This window comes from Natator depressus, chromosome 8, assembly GCF_965152275.1.
Source record: "Natator depressus isolate rNatDep1 chromosome 8, rNatDep2.hap1, whole genome shotgun sequence".
Lineage (NCBI taxonomy): Eukaryota > Metazoa > Chordata > Testudines > Cheloniidae > Natator > Natator depressus.
The window spans coordinates 72,595,410-72,614,938 of NC_134241.1; the positions used below are offsets into that span (position 1 = coordinate 72,595,410).

Here is a 19,529-nt window from a genome sequence, read left to right on the forward strand (position 1 = left end):
TCACTTCCATTATGGACTGTCGACAGTGAGTCATCTGAACCATTCCCAGTCACCAATCGAGTGAACCAGGGCTGTGTGCTTGCCCCAACTCTCTTTAGTATGATATTTTCTGCCATGCTTACAGATCCTTTCGTGACTGTGACACCAGGATTGGCATCAGATACCATCAATCTGAGGAGACTACCGGCAAAGACCAAGGTACAGGAAATGACTGTTTGTAACCTTCCTGTTTGCTGATGATTGTTCCCTGAATGCCAAATCTGAGTCTGACATGTAGCAGGGTATAGACTATTTCTCTTCAGCTTGTGACAATTTTGGTCTCACAATAAATATCAAGACGACAGAAGTGATGTACCAGCCTGTACCACAAAAGCATTACGTAGAGCCTATTATCACAGTGAATGGTCAAATCCTCCAGGCAGTGGACAAGTTCACCTATCTCAGCAGTACACAGTCACGTGCAGTTCACATCAATGATGAAACCAACACCAGAATTGCCAAAGCAATTTGCCTTTGGCAGACTACATACAAATGTGTGGGAGCGCAGAGGCATTTGTCAACAAACAAAACTGAAGGTCTACAAAGCCATTGTGTTGCCAACTTTGATGTATGCATGAGAAACCTGGATGGTGTACAGATGCCATGCTATGAAGCTGAATCACTTTCACGTGGGTTGTCTGAGGAAACTAATGAGGATAAGATGGCAAGACAAGGTTCCAGACACTGAGGTTCTCCTGTGAGCAGACATTCCAAGCATCCATACTCTGTTGATGAAGTCACAGATAAGATGGGCAGGCCAAGTCACCAGAATGTCAGATGAGCGACTGCCAAAGATGATCTTTTATGGTGAGCTAAAGGAGAGAAAGCGCTCTCAGGGAGACCAGAAGAAACTTTTTAAAGACAAGGAGTCTAGTTATCCTTTGAGGTGTTTCAACACTGATCCAGAGTTATGGGAAGATCTTGCTAATGATTGTTCTACCTGGCAAAGTGTCATCCATACTGGAGCTACAGTCTGTAAGCAGAGAACTACTGAGATAGAGCAGAAGCACCAGCAGCGTAAACCTCACACCAGCAGCATGTCCGCTGTTAATCAAGTAACCCATAGCAGCATCTCTTGTTCAGTGTGTCACAAACTGTTCAAAACTCAAATTGGCCTGATCAATCACTCATGTGTTCACAAAAACTAAATCAATCAGTGATGTAATGGTTATCTTCGAACTTGAAGAATGAGCAACACCTTCACCTTTTAAGAAGTTCAGAGTTTAACAAAAAACTCATTAGAAATCCAGGAAATTTAGAGTTAAATTTCTAAGGGTATATCTACACAGGAATTAAAAAACAACTGCTGGCCTGGGTCGTATGACTTGGGCTCGCAGGGCATGGGCTCTGGGGTTGAAAAAATCACTGTGTGCACGGCCAAGCTTGGACAGAAGCCTGAGCTCTAGGACCCTCCACCCTTGCAGGGTGCCAAAACTCAGGCTCCAGCCCAAGCCTGAATATCTACACAGCAATATTTAGCCCCACAACCCGAGTCAGCCTACCCATGCCAGCAGTGGCTGTGCTGGTCTTTTATCCCTGTGTAGACGTACTTTAAGAAGCTACGATTAATTTGGTGCATATGTGCCAGACTTTTTGCAGTAAGATTTCTCCCCCTCACAATACAGTTTTCAGCTGAAGGAAGGACTGAGGCAAAAACAAAAAGACTAGCACAAATTCAGCATTATGAACCACCATAACAATATTCCTTAGAATTTGATTAAGTGAAAATTTAGCATTTAAGCTATAATCAAGTATTTTATGCTCTCTTACCAGTTTATGAAAGGTTTTATGAATCGTCTGTTTTTCCCTTAAATTCCCATTATAAAAAGCAATTTCTTCACTAAAAAAAAAAAGAAGACAATTCATTTAATTTTTAATATAGACAATCCTTGCAGAGCGACCAGCCTGAAAAAGTTAGCTATAAAAATGAAGCTCTAATAAAAGACATTTTAATTACCTTCTCACCAAAGATGAGTTTACAATATTACCACAAGACAACTGTAGGACAGAGCTTTATAGTATCTCAACTACAGTTTGCCGTTTAAAATGAGTAAATAATGGATATAGGAGTTATTAAATAATTAGTCCACATAGAAATATAAACATTTTCCTCAAAATTAATTCACTATGTTTTTAGAATTTACTTGACTAAGTACCTTGCAATACTACAAAGATTTCATTTATTCAACAAATAAATCCATACCTGTTTGTAATGAGCCGTGAATTGACAAATCTGTACTCCCCTTCATATTTTTGTTCAGCAATTGTCATCCTGCCAATGGGTCTCCTTAGACGTGTAAGGAAAAAGCCTGAAACTATCAAGTAGGCCATCATGGTAGCTGGACCCTGTGAATATTAAAGAAAAAGATAGGACTATAAAAACTCTAGAACTAAGGAGCTGCACACTTGTAACTTCTGTAGGTCAAGCACACTGGACCCACCAGAGGCTCCTTGCATCCCTCTATTCCTCCTGCCACCAAGCTCCCTGTGTGCCACCCTCCCCGGCCCCTCTATTTCAGGAACTCCTGTCCCCCTACCCACTATACCACTGTCTCCCACATTCCTCCCACTTCCTACATTCCTGGTGCTCATTTCTTCCCCCCGCTTTCCCCTCTCCAGATCCCTGCTTCTATGCCCCCTCACCCCCGTGTGTGTGTGTTAGGGGGAGCACTTCCCCCTATGATCACCAAGTCCAGTGCCCTCCAGGTGCCTGCTTCCCCTACTACCACCAGCACCCCAGTCCTCTTTGAGTCCCTGCTTCCTCCCCCTCCACCGCTCTATCCCTCCAGTCCCTGCTGCTTCCCCCCTACCCTCACACTCTTGCCCCATCCACACTGGATCCCCATTCTACCTCCCCGCTCCCTCCCCCACCCATACACACAGTTATTCCCCCACCCATCCTCAGGTCTCTGATTCCCACCCTATAATCCTTCCCTTTAAAAGTCTCTTATTTCTGGTGCAATCCAGACTTCATACACTGTTCCCACACACCAAATTAAGCTGCTGCTGCTCTGATGTATGTAGGCAGCAGCTGCGGGTGGCAGAGAGATTAGTCTGGGGGCCCTGATATTCCTGAAAATCAAGGAATAGTATTCCAATTTGCACCAATTCCAATTCGTGCCATAGATTTCTATAACATTCCGTGGAATTTTGTAATTGATCGGACACAGCATTCCAAAGTTATGGCATTGCAGATGAATGCCATCAAGTGTTGGACCTTGCTTCACTCAGCCAAAACGGATAAGCATTTCTTTAAGCAATAATTTTACAACTTCAAAATCTTTGAAAAAAATAGTATAAGTCATGCCATCACAATGAGGAAGGATTAAAGTCTGATTTCAATTCAAAGCTAGAACCTGGACATTTTAAAAGGTGCTTATGTAACATGTTAAACTTTCAACGTCAAAAGATTTGCCACTTAACTAGCTTGCTTACCCTTCTTCCAAACCTAACAATGCACACACTGGTTACTTGCTGCTGGAAACTGAACATTTTTGTACATTTTTGTTAATGTACAAAGTTTGTAAGATTGGAAAATACTTACTAATTTTACTAATTTAACAGATTTTTAATTTTAGGTTATGACATTATGAGTGTAATTTAATCTCATTAAAAGGTGACAGGGCCAGAAAGAGTTAATTAACTCACAGATTGACCTGAACCATAGCCAAACTTTAAAGGAGGTTAGGAAGATATGTAAATGATTAGAGCTTTGAAATGTAAGTCTGCATTGTTAGAGATAGAAGGGTAGATGTTTGTTCAGGTCTTGTGATGTAAGCAAACAAGTCTTGTCTATTGCTATAGCTTTGGTTTTTTTAACATTTATGAAGACACTTGAGTGAAATAGTATTATAGTCTATATGTCTCTTTGAAGGTTGTGGTAACCTGTAGCTGAACTGTTTAATGGATAAGTTACCCCGTGCTAAATGCCATGATGTTTAGGAGAAGGAAAGTTAAGCCTGTTGTTCAGGCCAAAAGGCTGCTGGAAATGTATAAAAACCCTGGGACCCGATCCTTCTTCATCTCAGATCTGCTTTGGGTTTCAAGAGGGGGAAACCTTAAAGCCATAAAGATTGAGATCCCCAGTCACTGACTGGAGTCGCCCTGAATATGGACATTGGACTATAACCTATGGACTATTTCTAAAAGGACTTTTGGCAACTACAAGCTCATCTCTGCTATGTATCTGAACCTCAAGAACTGAATTCAAGTCTGTATGTATATTGATCTTTTAACAAAGACTCTCTCTTTTCTTTTTTTAATAAATTTTAGCTTAGTTAATAAGAATTGGCTATAATCGCGTATTTTGGGTAAGATCTAAGTTATACACCTCTACCCTGATATAACGTGACCCGATATAACACGAATTCGGATATAACGCAGTAATACAGCGCTCTGGGGGCCGGGGCCGTGCACTCTGGCGGATCAGTGCGTCAGTGTGTCTGAGCGGCATGTTAAGGGTGCCAGGCCAGGGCCGAGGGGTTGGATAAGGGGCAGAGGGTCTCGGGGGGAGGGGGGGTTTCAGGGGACAGGGAGCAAGGGGGGTTGGATGTTTTGGAGGTTCTGGGGGCAGGGTGGTCAGAGGATGGGGGCGTTGGATAGGGCGTGGGAGTCCTGGGGGGCCTGTCAGGGGGCAGGGGTGTGGATAGGGGTCGGGGCAGTCAGGGGACAGGGAGCCGGGGGTGGGGGTGGGGTTTGGATTGGTTGGGGGTTCTGAGCGGTCAGTCAGGGGGTGGGAAGTGACTATTAATAACGGAAATGCTTGAGGCCAAAGCAAGTTCGATATAACGCAGTTTCACCAATAACGTGGTAAGATTTTTTTGGCTCCCGAGGACTGCGTTATATCGGGGTAGAGGTGTAACTGGACCTGGGTGTGTGGCTGATCCTTTGGGATTGGAAGAACCTTTTCTTTTATATGATGAGATAAGATTTTCAGTAATCATCATCATATCCGACTGTGTGTCCTGAAGGAGGCTTGAGGCTGGGTACTTTAAGGGAACTGCGTTGTTTGGACTTCTGAGTAACCAGTGAGGTACTATAGAAGCTGTTTTGTGCTGGCTTGGTATATCTAAGTATTGAAATATCCACCAGCTTTTGGGGTTTGTCTGCCCCGTTTTGTTTGCAGTTCACCCTAATTGAGTGACCTCAGCTGGTTCCCACGGGCAGCATCGTCACATAGGTTTACTACAACTTTAGCACCACTCAAACAGTTACCCTAAACAAAGAAAAAACTTCCATTTCCTTCATATAGCAAAAGTACAGTACACAGCATTCCCTGTTAACAAGGCAACACTGAAAGCAGTTGCATAGTGGAATCCAAGATGATATCATTTGCTATTCTAAATACAGAGAAATATATGTGCTCTCTCAGATGTAACTGAGAAGAAACTCTCCTACTAGAAACTTGAGACTATCACATGTTCTACAATCCTGAAGTTTAATAATTATGCAGGTCACCTGTAGTTTCTAAGACAACCCCATACATTCCTCCCTCTTGAGGCACAGACATAGACCCTACTATGAATTCTCTGGTGCAGTCTTCAATGTGAAATTATGGGAAATCAGTAAGCAACATTTATCCAGGGGAAAAGAAAGTGTGATGTGTGCTGAAGGAGTACTCCTTGAAAGAAAATTAGGCTCCCACTGTAAAGCATAACTTCTTTTATCTTTCTACAACTCATGAACAGAGGTAAGACTAGCAAATAGTAATGAAGCAAGAATTAGACACAAAACGCCTGTATGAGGATTTTTTTCCCCCCTGAGAAGATAAAGCAAATAATTTAAAAAGAGCTTGTAATGACTCTTAAATTTTATATTAAGTCTAAGATGTTGCTTCTCACATTTCTGTCTTCTGTCCCAAATCCTGTACAACAAACAGCTCCCCTTTGGTGTAGTAGGTTTTATAGAGATAGGAAATATGTTTTTGTAGAGTGTAAACAACTGTGGTACAAGACATAATCCAGCTAGAAAAGGTACTGCACAACTGATGAAAGCCTTTTGTACAACTGATGAAAGGAAACTAAGAACCTGCAGGTCTTTCTAGAAGTCATCTGTTCTCTTGAAAGTCTCCAAATTCTCAGATATCAGGTTTTTTATTTTGTTTCCTTCAAAATAGTGAGCTTTTATGGCACTTCATAACTAATATGAAAACAGATGTCCATTTTTTGAAAGAATACAGTATATTTAAAAGTAGCTAAGTATGATTTTCATCAATCTCCAAATGGATACAACAGCCAAGACACTGAAAGATTTCAAGCATCGTAAATTTTTTTTTAAAATAGATTTACCTGAGCTCCTATGGCATTTGTCAGCTTGAAGATATACAAAACTATATCCAAAAATGGCTGCAACAGAAAAAAGTTAGTATTAGAAGACACAGAAGAAAACATGGATATAAAGAGTCAAATAATCAGATTTTGTAGCATATTAATCGGGTACATACTTCAGTTAACATAACTTTATAAAAGTTTACATTCCATAATTAAACAAAATGCTGAAACAAAAAGCAACATTCCAGACAGCCTGATAATTTAGGCTACATATTTTGCTCAGCAATTGAAAATGGCATCATGTGTGCTTAATACTAATCGTCACACACCCTGCAGAGTACATTAAAAAAATTATACCTCTCAATTTGGTTTAAGCTTGTTAAACTGAACAACACAGGGCTAAATCCTAGCCTTTCTAGAAACAATCATGCAGAGTGGGGATAGTCTGGAATGAGGAGTGACAGCATACAGCTGGCCATGCATATGGCACAAGGGACATTCAACTTTAAAGGGCAGGATGACACCAGATTGTCATGACACTCCTGATGCAGTTTATCACTTCTCTGAGTTGCAGCAACTCAACTGCAATTTTGGATGCTAGTTACTACATACTAGACTGGCCCTTAATCTGAAAGCCCTCCCTTTTGGAGATGTAGTTCACATCCCCAACATACTAGCTAGGTGTATCACCTAACACATTTGTGCTCTCTGAATTCATCCTGGCTGGCTGCTTGCACAAGCATAAAATGGTCTCCCTGGCACAGTAATATACCAGACGGAAGGATTTCACCCTTGTGAGGTGTGTCCTAATGGTGGTCAGACAGTTGTTATGGGAGATAGAAGCCATACTGAAAGGGGTTATTTGTTGATCAAAATATGTTAAAAAAAATTTTTTTACTAACTTATGGCAGTTTAAAACATTACAAATACTATAAGTTGATCTAACTGATGGGTGGCTTTGTTTGTTTGTTTTTTAATGGATCACAGGTATTGAGTTGTGAAAACAAGAACTTAAAAAATGTAACTTTCAACAGGTTTCCAATGTACTTTAGAACACTATGGGGGAAAAGTCACTGTTTTCTCATGATGTTCTGATTTATTTTATTAATATTCATCTTTAACACCTAAATGAAAGCTATAGAGTTTTTCTAATCTCACAAGTCTGATGGATCATACCAGGAAAAGCATTTCTTATTCCAGTGCATGTTTTCAAAGTGCCGTATATTACATCAGAGATTGTATACATATTCAATGTAAAATTGCTCGTACAGGGTTACAGTAATTTGTGTATCCCTCAGAATGCTCTTATCCACCTGTGTCTGCTTAAAGAAATAGAGGAGTACACGTTATGCGATAAACACCAATATCTTAAAAGCAGGAACCATAGAAACATACCTCATGGTAACTACATCTTAAGAAGAGATATATCAATTGTGTGACTCTCCTTCTTTCTTACAAAAGAAAACATATCTAATAGTTTTAGTTTTTGTTACCAATACCACTCATGAAACAATTTTCAAAATCTTTTCAACATCTTTTGTTTACTTTGTATATCTTACTCAGTTTGGTCAAGCAAGTAAATGTCATAGGACAAAGGCTGTGTTTGTATTTGCCTATAAAAAAATAGAGTGCAATGAACACCGACTGCAGTGGTCACCAACTGGTCGATCCTAGAGACTCTCCCAGTCGAACATGATCTCCGGCAGTGCAGCGGGGCTGCCACAGTGGCAGGATCCCTGCCTGCCCCGGCCCCACGCCACTCCCAGAAGTGGCCAGCGCTGCTCTGCCGCCCTTCCCCCCCCTCAGAGCCGACACCCCAAACCCCCTCCTGCACCCCAACACTCTGCCAAAGCCCAGAGCCCCCTCCTCCACCCTAACTCCCTCCCAGAGCTTGCACCCCAACCCCCTGCCCCAGGCTCAGCCCAGAGCCCCCTCCCACACTGTGAACCCCTCAGCCCCAACCCAGAGCCCACACCACCTCCTGAACCCCAACCCCTTGCCCCAGCCCAGTGAAAGTGAGTGAGGGCAGGGGAGAGCGAGTGACGGGGGGAGTGTTAGGGGCAAGCGGCTTCGGGGAAGGGACTGGGTAGATCCTGGATTACCCTTAAATTCAAAAAGTGATCTTGCGTATAAAAAGGTTGGAGACCACTGACCTATTGTATGACCTATTCCATATACAAGAATATTTCATTTTAATCTATAGTCATTTTCTAATATTTGGACTGAAATACTGCAAGGGAATATTCTTCTATAAAATTAAACTGGTTCCTTTAAAGAAAAATATCTGTTTCATAGACATTTTTCTGTTGATCTTCAATTTTGTGAAAGTCTCTTGCTTCATCCAACCAAGTCTCAATGAAACATGCCCCACTAGATGCCACTATTATAAAATTGTGAAGCATTAGGTTTATATTCACAACAAATCTAGCATTGTCCAACCAAACTTTCATGCAGGAGTAATTTCAAGGACAGAAAGTCATCCTAATAAGTATTTTTAAACCTGCTAGCTCTGCTCACTTACCCACCCAATTACTTCTGTACATAGAGCCAACTTCTAGTCACTTCGATAAAAAAAACTCCTCCACTAAATTACAAAACTGCCTTCAGGATAGGCACTTTTGCTTCCCTGCTCCCAAGTTAGGAAACACACCTGAAACCATTAAGTAAAGAGGGCATTTCTTTATTCATTTCACCCCTCCCCACCACTGAAACACAAACCACTCACATATTAAAATCAAAGAGAAAAGACAAATAAGAATGAGAATTTTCTTTCCCTTGAAAACTAAATAATTGACAAAAGACTGTGCTCTCACAACCTTCTCAAAATGGTGAATATTAAAAGAAAACCAAAGGAAAAATTACTGTTTGTGGAAGGAGCATGGAAGGGGAAAAAAAAAAATATCAAATAAGGAAAAAGACCATTGTGTAAGGAAAAATATTTCCCTCACATAACTCTGACCGAAATGAACTCACTAAATATAAAGTGGACTCAATCCTATACAATAATTCATAAATGAAAGTGATCTTCCTAAACTCTGACAAGATTTATCACCCATACATTTATTCAATGCTATTTGTATTCCTTGACACTTGTAAATGTTTGCACAGTGTTTAATGATTCCAAATGACAACTATTAATAAAAGATTAAAGTTTTATTAAAGGAACTCACCTTACTAAGGTTTGAGTAGAGGTCCACTACACTGTTACAGAATTTTTCCACATCCTGTGTGAGCAGTTGATCTGGATTAGCTATTCTGTTGTCCAGATTTCCCATTTTGTAATACGTATATGCCCTAAAACATCAACAAAACAGTGATTGAGAAACTTGCTATGTTTTACCTAAAATGAATCAATGATTCAAGTAGTATTAAATGAGTAGCTGAAAGCCACTTCGGAACATTTATAAACTCCACAAACTATCCCATCTCTTATTTGATATTTACTTGGATTTATTTTACAGTTGATACATTACACCGCACTTTTAATATTTTAAGCATTAAAAAAGTTATGACTTACTGTAAATATTCCTCATAGAGGTATTTTGTGAGTCTTACTCGGAAGCAAAGTTTAAGTTCATTTAGCCCATACTTCAAAAAGTTATTTACCAGGGAGATCTAGGAATAAATAATAGTAATACAAGTTAATACAAACAAACCAAAAACAGTTGGATTAAATATATCATGCAAATTGCTTGCTTACATTGGTGAAAGTTCAAAACACAATTTTACCTAGTCAGACTTTGTACACAAATTGATTTAAATTAACTAAGACCCAGATCTTGCAAATGTCTAAAACATCGAAGTAGTCTCATTTAAGTCAATGACACCATTCACGTACTTAAAGTCAAGCAAGTGCATAATTATTTGCAGGTATCATGGCCTATATTTCTATTTCAATTTTAAAAAGCTTTGGATCATCAAATGAGTACTAACAGTACATACTATAGTATTGATAAAAGTTAAAACTGGTCTTATTGTGTCAATAGATTTAGCGTAGAACTCTGTTACAACCAAACATTTAACTCTCATAAGCAGTTTTAGAATGTATTTACCATCTCAGCCCCACACCCTACCTTTAAAATTGTATCAGCTTGTTTTCTGGCCTATTTTAAAATTTGGTTGCATTTTTCTTTAATCAGTGAGAATCATTCCCCTTAATGTGCTGGGTTTATTTCCAGAACAATTTGTTTTAGCATTCCTAGGAGATATGAACAGGCTGTAAGTCACTTTAAAAAACCCCTGAATGTTAAAAACACTATGTGTTTTGAAAGATGGTTAATGTGAAAAATCTTACCTTTATTTTGAATCTGCTTGAAAAACAAAAACTAATTATTTAAATACCAGTAGTTACCTGATCACAAACCTTGACAACTTATTGTCGTCAATTGGCAACAGGGATTTTAAATTACTCATCAATTCCAACAGACAAACCTAGCAGTCTAAAAGTTTAATTAAGGGCAAGACAATTCTGCTGTATCAATAGGCAGCCAATAGAGGAACTTGCACTCAAATATTTCCCTACTTCTTACAACCAGAAAGTGAAATCAAACCACCCATTCTAAAAACAGTTTACTTTTAAAAGTTCTGAGAAATTCATTTGGAATCTCTTCATGATTTCTGAATGTATATTTTAAATCACTTTTAACAAAAAAAAAAAAAAAAAAAAGCACTTACAGCAGGCATGGCAGCGATGAAGTTGAACAAGTACCTCTTGAAATCTTTTCTGCTGCGACCAATGATAGCACTGCAAACCACCACATGCTACATATTAGTTGTGAGAGAAAGCAAGTACCACACACACACACACACACCAGTGTTTCCCCGGGGAGGGCAGATGGGTGATCCTGACTAGCTCAGGAGGGCAGAGGTAACAGGGTATAAGAAAGGATCACTTTGGAAAACTGTAGTACCAACTGTTGTATCAACAACAACGTCAGGTAAAGTGGAAGGTGGCTCACTGAAAGCCACCTGCCTTCTCTCCTTGTTCTTGTTGTGACCCCTAACATTAGAGGCTACAGGAGGAGCTCACATAGACTCTTCTCTGCTCCCATGGCAGTAACCTAGTAACCTTGGGTAACAAATGGACACTACTTAGTAACCTTGGGTAACAAATGGACACTACTTAGTAACCTTGGGTAACAAATGGACACTACTCACCCCAGCAGCATACAGCCTTCGGGGGGGGGGGGGGGGGGGGGGGGGGGGAGGAAGGAAGGTGCAAAGTGGAAAAAGTTAGCAAAATATGTAAAAGAAAAAGAGGAATAAGAAAGGAGGGGGGGAGAATACACAGAAGAGAAACAAAGAAAAACACAACAGAGAAGATGAGATGTGAGAAAACAAATGGACAGGAAAAGAGAATGAGTACTTGCAACCATATCAGAACATGGTGTAAGGAGACTGAGTAGGACCATCTGTCAATCCATTAAAATGGGTGGGTGGGGAATTGTAAATTTATTTTTAGGCAAGCAGTTAGCCTACATTTAGAATCAAGATTTAATTTTTCTTCGTCTGTTTGTTGAGAAAGACTAAGTATAGATTTTTATTTTCAGAGAGATGGCAGGCAAGAAGGAAGAATCAACACCACCATTTAATTTAAATACCACAGTAAACACATATTTTGAAGCAAAAACAAATATGAAAACATAGGAGCAATGGAGATTTTTTTTTAAAAATTAGCTGAAATTGTTCAAAATAAATCTATTATGGCAAAAACTTCTTTGAGATGAAAAGCAAATTGCTTCAGTACTGCATCAGTTATGAAATATTTAGCATCAGTAGAGTATGTGCATGCTACTATTTTCAACAACTATTTACCAAGTGGGATTGAAGCTATAAATGTAAAAAGAATTTCTTACTTACGATTGCACTGCAAGAAAAATAAAATTGTACATAATTCAACAACTGTATATATATTTCCGATTATAGAACCATAGAAACGTAAGGCTGGAAGGGACCTCAAGAAGTCCTCAAGTCTAGCCTCCTGCAATGAGGCAAGACCAAGTAAACCTAGACCATCTCTGACAGGTGCGTGTTCAACCTTTTCTTAAGAACCTCCAATGATGGGGATTCCATGCCTCCTTGGAAGCCTATTTCAGAGCTTAACTATGCTTATAGTTAGAAAGTTTTTCCTAATATCTAACCTAAATCTTCCTTGCTGCATGTTAAGCCCATTACTTCTTGTCCTGCCTTCAGTGGTCGTGGATAACATAGAAAATAATGTTGCTTTAATGACTGCATAATTACACAGGTCAAAAGCACTGTAAAATACATTACTGCACAACTGCAACGGGAAAATTGACTTTTTCATCTACTATAGGGAACACTACGGCAGTAGTGCATTCTGGATTGCTCTCTGTAGGAACAGTTAATTTCTATCTCATGAGCTGATAGTGCCCTCAAAGACACCAATATCCACGAAACAAGAAAGAATGACTGATATCTACAGTATGAAAGAGCTAACTTCAATTTAAAAAAATGCATCCCACTTTAGAATCATGTAACTCAGATTTAAAAAAAAATCAAATCCTCTTTCCACCCCACAAGTTAAGGGGGGGGGGGGGGGAGGACATATACAGTGGGAGTCCAACACGGTCTGTGCTGGGTCTAGTACTATTCAATATTTTTATCAATTTCTTGGATAACTGAGTGGAGAGTATGCTTACAAAATTAGTGGCAAAAGCAGGGAGGGGTTCCTAGAACTTTAGAAGACTAGATTGGATTAGAAATTAAAACAACTTTGACAAATTGGAGAACTGGTCTGAAACCAACAAGATGAAATTCAATAAAGACAAGTGTGAAGTATTATACTGAGGAAGAAAAAAAAAATAAAAAGCACAACTACAAAATTAGGAATAACAGGCTAGGTGATAGTACTGCTGAAAAAGGATCTCGGGGCTGCAGTGGATCACAGGTTGAATGAGTGAGAACAATGTGATGCAGTTTCAGAAAAGGCTAATACTCTGGGATGTATTAACAGAGTTGTATGTAAGACACATCAAGTAATTGTCCCATTCTACTCAGTGCTGGTGAGGCCTCAATTGGAGTACTGAGTCCAACTCTGGGTACCATCCTTAAGGAAAGTGAGAGTGTGTCCAGAGGAGAGCAATAAAAATGATAAGAGGTTTAGAAAAACCTGACTTATGAGGAAAGGTTAAAAAAAGGGGACATGTTTACTCGAGAAAAGAAGACGGGGGGGGACCTACCAGTCTTCAAATATGTTAAGAGCTGTTATAAGGAGGATGGTGATCAATTATTCTCCACATCGACTGAAGGTAGGACAAGAAGTAATCAGCTTAATTTGCAGCAAGGGAGGTTTAGGCCTACACTAGCGAATTTACAGCAGTGCAGCTGTACCAATGCAGCTGCGCCAGTGTAAGATTGCTCATATAGCCGCTCTATGCCAATGGGAGAGAGCACTCCAGTCGACATCATAAACCCACCTAAATGAGCGGTGGTAGCTATGTCACACCCCTGAGCAACATAAATTTTGCCGACATAACTGGTAGCAGAGACATGGCCTTAGGTTAAATATTAGGAAAAACTTTCCAACTGTAATGATACCTAAGCACTGGACTAGGCTACCAAGACAGATTGGAATCACCCTAGCTGGAGGCTCTGAAGGAAAGATTAGACAAACACCTGTCTAGGTGTCCTTGCCCTGCCTCAGCACAGGGGGGCTGGACTAGATGACCTCTCAAGGTCCCTTCCAGTCCTACATTTGTAGGATTCTATAAGTGTAGTTTTATGTTTTTCTTTTTAAAATATCACCATTTAATCAGTATTGCAGATGTTCATATATCATGTCATTTCATATTATTTGGCTTAGACATTTCATATTTATCACAGAACCTATCATCACAATATCATTTCACATGAGAAACAAGACAATATTTAGAAGCAGCTACTTAAATAATTTACAGGTACCTTTCAATGACTGTTCCATTTTGAATCATCCAAATATCACAATATGTGCGCACTATCAGCATAACGGCAATAAGTACCAAATAACCTGTCTAATACAAAACAAGCAAAGCAAATAATTAATGTTTAGTAATGACAACACAAAATTAAAAGTTTACCTAATGGAAAATTATCAGGACAGTAGAAATCTTCCTCTCCTTTTTAAGGGAAACACTTTGCTTACTTTATAGGACAGATTCTAATATGTAATGTTTTCTACAACAAAAGTCCATTACTACACTTGTTATCAGGAAGATCTCTTTTGTAGAAGAGGTAACTTTTCTGCATTCTAAAAGCTGCTATGGTTTATTACATATACCTATGGCTATGTTTTAGTCACAGGTATTTTTAGTAAAAGTCATGGACAGGAAACCAAAATTCATGGTCCGTGACTTTTACTGTATACCCCTGACTAAAACTGGGGGGAAGGGTGGCTCAGGGGAGGCCTGAGTATTGGGGGAGGGGGGGGCAACATGGGTGCTTGGGGAGGCACAGGTGCCGGGGAGGGGGACGCGGCCCGGGGGGCATTGTGGATGCCGGGGAGGGGGACGCAGCCCGGGGAGGGGCTGCAGGTGCTCGGGGGGGTGCAACCCAGGGTGGCACCGCAGGTGCTGGGGGAGGCGGGTTGGTGAGGCTGGGGCAGGTTTCCTACCCAGATCCTGGGAAAAACGGCAACCCCAGCTCGTAGCTCCACTTGCTGCCTCCGCTGTGCCCCAAGCCCCAGTTCTGCAGCTCCCATTCGCTGGGAGCCACGGCCAATGGGAGCTGCGGGGGCAGGGCCTGCGGGCGGAGCTAGGAGCTGACGGAGGGGAGTTCCTGTCACCCTTCCAGGGATCCCCCCCATGTAACCACTGACCTGCACTCCAATCCCCAGCCCTGAGCCCCCCTCCCACCCAAACTCCTACTGCTGGGGGCCCGAGACTGCCCCAGCAGCAGCCAGTGTGCCTGGCCCATGGGCTGTCCGAGCTGCGCAGGGGGCTCCTGGAACAGCCACACTGGGCTGCTGCAGAAGTCATGTAGGTGACGGAATCCACGGAGCCTTACATATAAACCACTGAAAACTGTACACCACACATGACAAGTATTCTAACAAATGGAGAGAAAGCGTAGACATGTCAAGGAACAAGCTTATGTACCAAATTTAAGCATTTAGGGGCAACTTTTCAGCCTAGAAAGCCAAACAATGCAATCTGTAATGAGCCTCTAATGCCCGTACATCAGAACTTTCGTTCAGAGTTCAACTGATTCTTCCATTCCAAAAATATCTTCAGATGCTTACAGAATATACGAGTTTGGTTTATGGAGACCCCCGGTTGGTGCATACAGCAAAGAATTTTATCTTGCAAAAAACTGCAGCCTGAGCAGTTTTCCTAGGAAGACATTCATTGATTTTGGCCAAAATGGCTCTCTAGTAGGCGGAACTTGGCCCCCAAAAGCTAAATCACGATTCACAGTGATGGTTATTAACCTCTGGAAGAAATTGCCAAGAAAGGTAATCAATTCTCCATCATATATAGTAAATCAGCACTAGCTGTCCTTCTAAAAGATACTCTACAGCTCAACCACAAGTTACTGGGCTCAATTCAGGAATTACTAAGCAAAGTTCCATGGCCTATGTTATAACAGTCAGACTAGATAACTATTTAATTTTAAAATTATCTACTTGTGAACTTCAATTTCTAAAATTTAATAAAAAATAATGGTTTTTTAATGTGCCACTAGTGACATGCTATTTTTCTAGTCTAGTACAAGTAAGAGAACAATGTATTTATGTTTTCAGAGCTATGATTACAAAAAAAAAAGCTATATGACTAAGAAGAAGTTTGATCATTTTTATTTGTAACTGGATGGCAATGCTTACCTCTTTACAAAATGTTCTAGGGACCATTATTTTCAGGATTCGACATATTCTTGCAACGAACACTCTGTCCACGACTGCTCGCTCTTTTTTCCCTTCTTTCTGCATAGCATGGACAACATGAGACAAGAAAATTTAGGTCTTTTGTGTTCAGTTAAATTGTTACAACAAGCAGATAGGGAAAAGGTAGTATCCACATTATGAACAGTTGCCTTGTGCGGTATCTTGACATTTCTCTGTAATTAAAGTATGTTACAACATACCTTAATTACATGCCATGATTTATAAAATTGTAGTTCAATACTTAGTTACATTAAGAGTTATAAAAAACTAAACTAGATAGATACAAGCAATGCAGACCAGTATATACTCGTTCATAAGCCGAATTTTTTTAGTAAAAAAGGGAAGCATCAGAGAAGGGGGTCGGCTTATGAACGGGTATAGAGAGGGAGAGGTGGGACACAGCCCCTCCACCCAACAAAGGGAGCAAGGATAGGCAGCACAGCCAGCAGAGCCAGAAGGGAAGAGGCGGGGCCAGAGTCTTTCCGCTTCTGGCCACTCTGCTTTCCCCCCAGCCTCCAAAAGCAGCTTCAGCTGCGGGGCTGGCAGGCTGCAGCCGTGCCACTCGGCCCTGCCCACCAGAGCAGGCTGCAGCCGTGCCGCCCAGCCCACAGGGAACATGCTGCAGCCGCACTGCCCGGTCTGGCCCACCGGAGCAGGCTGCAGCAGCGCTGCCCAGCCTGCTGGAGCAGCTCCAGCCAGGCCAGACACATCCTCTCCTGGCCCTCCCCAGATAAGTTGGGAAGGGATGGGATGGGGTCATGTGGGGGGTGGTCACAGGGGTTACTCCCCTGACCACCAACTTCTCCCCCCCCCCAAAAAATTTCCCCACCAGTTGCTGTCCTGGCCTGTCAGGGTAAGCAGCTGGCGCGCTAGGACACTTTGTTTACTTAGGTTTACCTCTGTGTCTACAGATGCTCGAGGTAAACAAACCATCTCGGCCCACCAGCGGCTTATCCTGATGGCCTGGGAGCCAAAGTTTGCCGACCCTGGAATTATAGGGTCGTCTTATGAATGGGTCATAAAAATTTTCCATTTTTACTTATCCATCTTGGGGGAGGGGGGTGTGTGGGGGGGTGTCAGCTTATATATGAACTGGCTTATGATTGAGTATATACGGTAATCTTCCACACTGGGCTCCGTTAGCATCAGATCAGTTTACCTATATTTTAAGTTACCTTAAAACAGATGATATAGACCAAGAGATATTGACAAAAGGCTCATTTTAAGACTCATCAGAACTGAGTAAAAATTAGGTTTGTCCAAGGTGGATAAAAATCAATGATTTTTTTTTAAAAGTCAAAAAAAAAAATCGCATTTTTTTAATTTAAACCAGATTTTTTTGATAAAATCCTTTGAGGAAAAAACCTGTCTAAAGATAGTTTTAATTAAGATATGTTATAGCTCAAAGATATCTCCTTATGGAATAGGGATTATAAATTCTAATTCTATAGTATGAGAATATATTCATGTAATGTTTAAGAAAAGTTTTGTAAATGAGTTCCAATAGTTCATGGATTAGGGACCCAATTTTATGGGGTTCCAGGGGCTTCTGTATAGATTTAGGTTAATCTTTTTATCTACCCAATGAAACTCAGTGCTCAGTCTAGAAGATACCATAAGATACCATGCTTAGTTTTGCAGTTCTCAAACTGTGGATTTGTGTCTCCAGAGATAACATGTTGTTAACAGCAAAAATGTTTTTAAATAAATAAATTATAGAGGTGAGAAATAACAGACCTCAACCCTATCGTCCCTCTGCAAATTTGTGTACACAGTCAATCCCTTACCTCTTTCTAAAAGTGCAAAGTTTCAGAAAGTTCAATGAATAGAAGATTGTTGGGGGCAGAATAGATCTGGACAAGAAGTCTGGAGATAAATGTGAGAAGGGAGGGACAGGCAGCAGAAACAAAAGTGTAACTGTTCGAGCAGCACATTCTAGAAGTCTTGAGGTCTTTCTGAGCATAGCCTTCATTGATTTGAGATCTACCATACCATTCTCTCACTAGAATGAAAAACCTACAATGGCAGGAAAAATAGGTAACTGGTGAAAAAATTGCCCTGTTTGTTTATGCAACAAACTCTCCTTTCCGGATGATTGAGAACCCACACTTCATTAATATGGTACAGTCATTAAGACGAGGATACAGTCCACTCAACAGAATAGATGTCGCAGGCAAATTGCTGGATAAAGAGAAATTGAGCAGTGTGCAAAAGGTCTAGAGGGTAAAATTGTTAACCTGAGTCTTGATGAGTGGAGCAATGTCCACACTGATCCTGTTGTATGTGCTTGTGTGACAACAGAAGAAGGGAATGTCTTCTTTACAGAAACAATTGATACATCAGTAAATGCACACACAGCAGAATACTTACAAGTAGCAGCAGTAAAAGCTATAACTGTGAAAAAAAATTCAAATGTCTAGTACACAGCTTGGTCACAGACAATACTGCAAATGTATCCAAGATGAGACGAAATTATTCAGAAGAGAGTCCCAAGCTAACAACATAAGGTTGCAGTGCTCATTTGATGCACCTCCTAACCAAAGACTTCAGTGTTCCAGAAATAAAGGCTGTTGTTGTTGAAATTGCAAAATACTTCCGTAACAACCACTTTGCAGCAGCTGCTCTGAAAAAAGCGGGAGGAACCAAGCTAACTCTCCCACAAGACATGCGATGGAACTCAGTAGTGGACTGTTCTGAGCACTGTATCAAGAACTGGCCTACTCAGATGACAGTTCGTGAACAAAATTGTGAAAAAATAGATGGCCAAAGTTCCCTCACATGCTGAAGCCTATTTCTGTAGCGTTGAACAAAATGCAGGGAAATAGCTGTTTTATTGCTGATGCTGTTGAAATTTGGAAGGAACTGAGTGAGATCTTAAAAAGAGAAATATGCAATGACAGAGTTAAATTACAAGCATTAAAAAAAAAACGAACGGGACAAGCACTATCTTCAGATAGTTTTCTTGCAAATATTCTCAATACTCGGTACCACGGTCAAACCTTAACTGCTGAAGAAGAGGAGTTGGCTATGACATGGACATCCAGCAATCATCCCTCCACAATGCCAACTATAGTAAACTTCAGAGCTAAGGGGGAACCATACAAGAAATATATGTTTGCTGATGATGTTTTAAAGAAAGTCACACCAGTGGAAGTCACTTAAGCACTTGGATTCAGAGACTGTTGAATGATAATCTCACTTTTAACAGCAGTAGCTTCTTCTGCCAGTGTAGAAAGAATATTTGCTTTTGGACTAATTCATTCCAAACTGAGAAAGCGTTTGGGACCTGAAAAAGCAGGAAAGCTTGTTTTTCTTTTCCAACTATGAACAAACAGGAAAAT

At 40.6% G+C, this 19,529-nt stretch overlaps 1 protein-coding gene across 1 annotated transcript in view; it reads right to left on the minus strand.

The window, feature by feature from the left end:
- The window catches only part of ABCD3 (ATP binding cassette subfamily D member 3), a 67,372-nt gene that overhangs the window by 14,983 nt on the left and 32,860 nt on the right, over nt 1–19,529 (minus strand). Inside the window, exons 3-10 of the mRNA XM_074961296.1 lie at nt 16,129–16,227; nt 14,232–14,320; nt 10,983–11,052; nt 9,826–9,923; nt 9,479–9,602; nt 6,327–6,383; nt 2,243–2,385; nt 1,810–1,879 (exon numbers count right to left, since the gene is read on the minus strand). Of these exons, the coding sequence (XP_074817397.1) occupies nt 1,810–1,879; nt 2,243–2,385; nt 6,327–6,383; nt 9,479–9,602; nt 9,826–9,923; nt 10,983–11,052; nt 14,232–14,320; nt 16,129–16,227 (750 nt within the window). The remainder of the gene's footprint in view (nt 1–1,809; nt 1,880–2,242; nt 2,386–6,326; nt 6,384–9,478; nt 9,603–9,825; nt 9,924–10,982; nt 11,053–14,231; nt 14,321–16,128; nt 16,228–19,529) is intronic.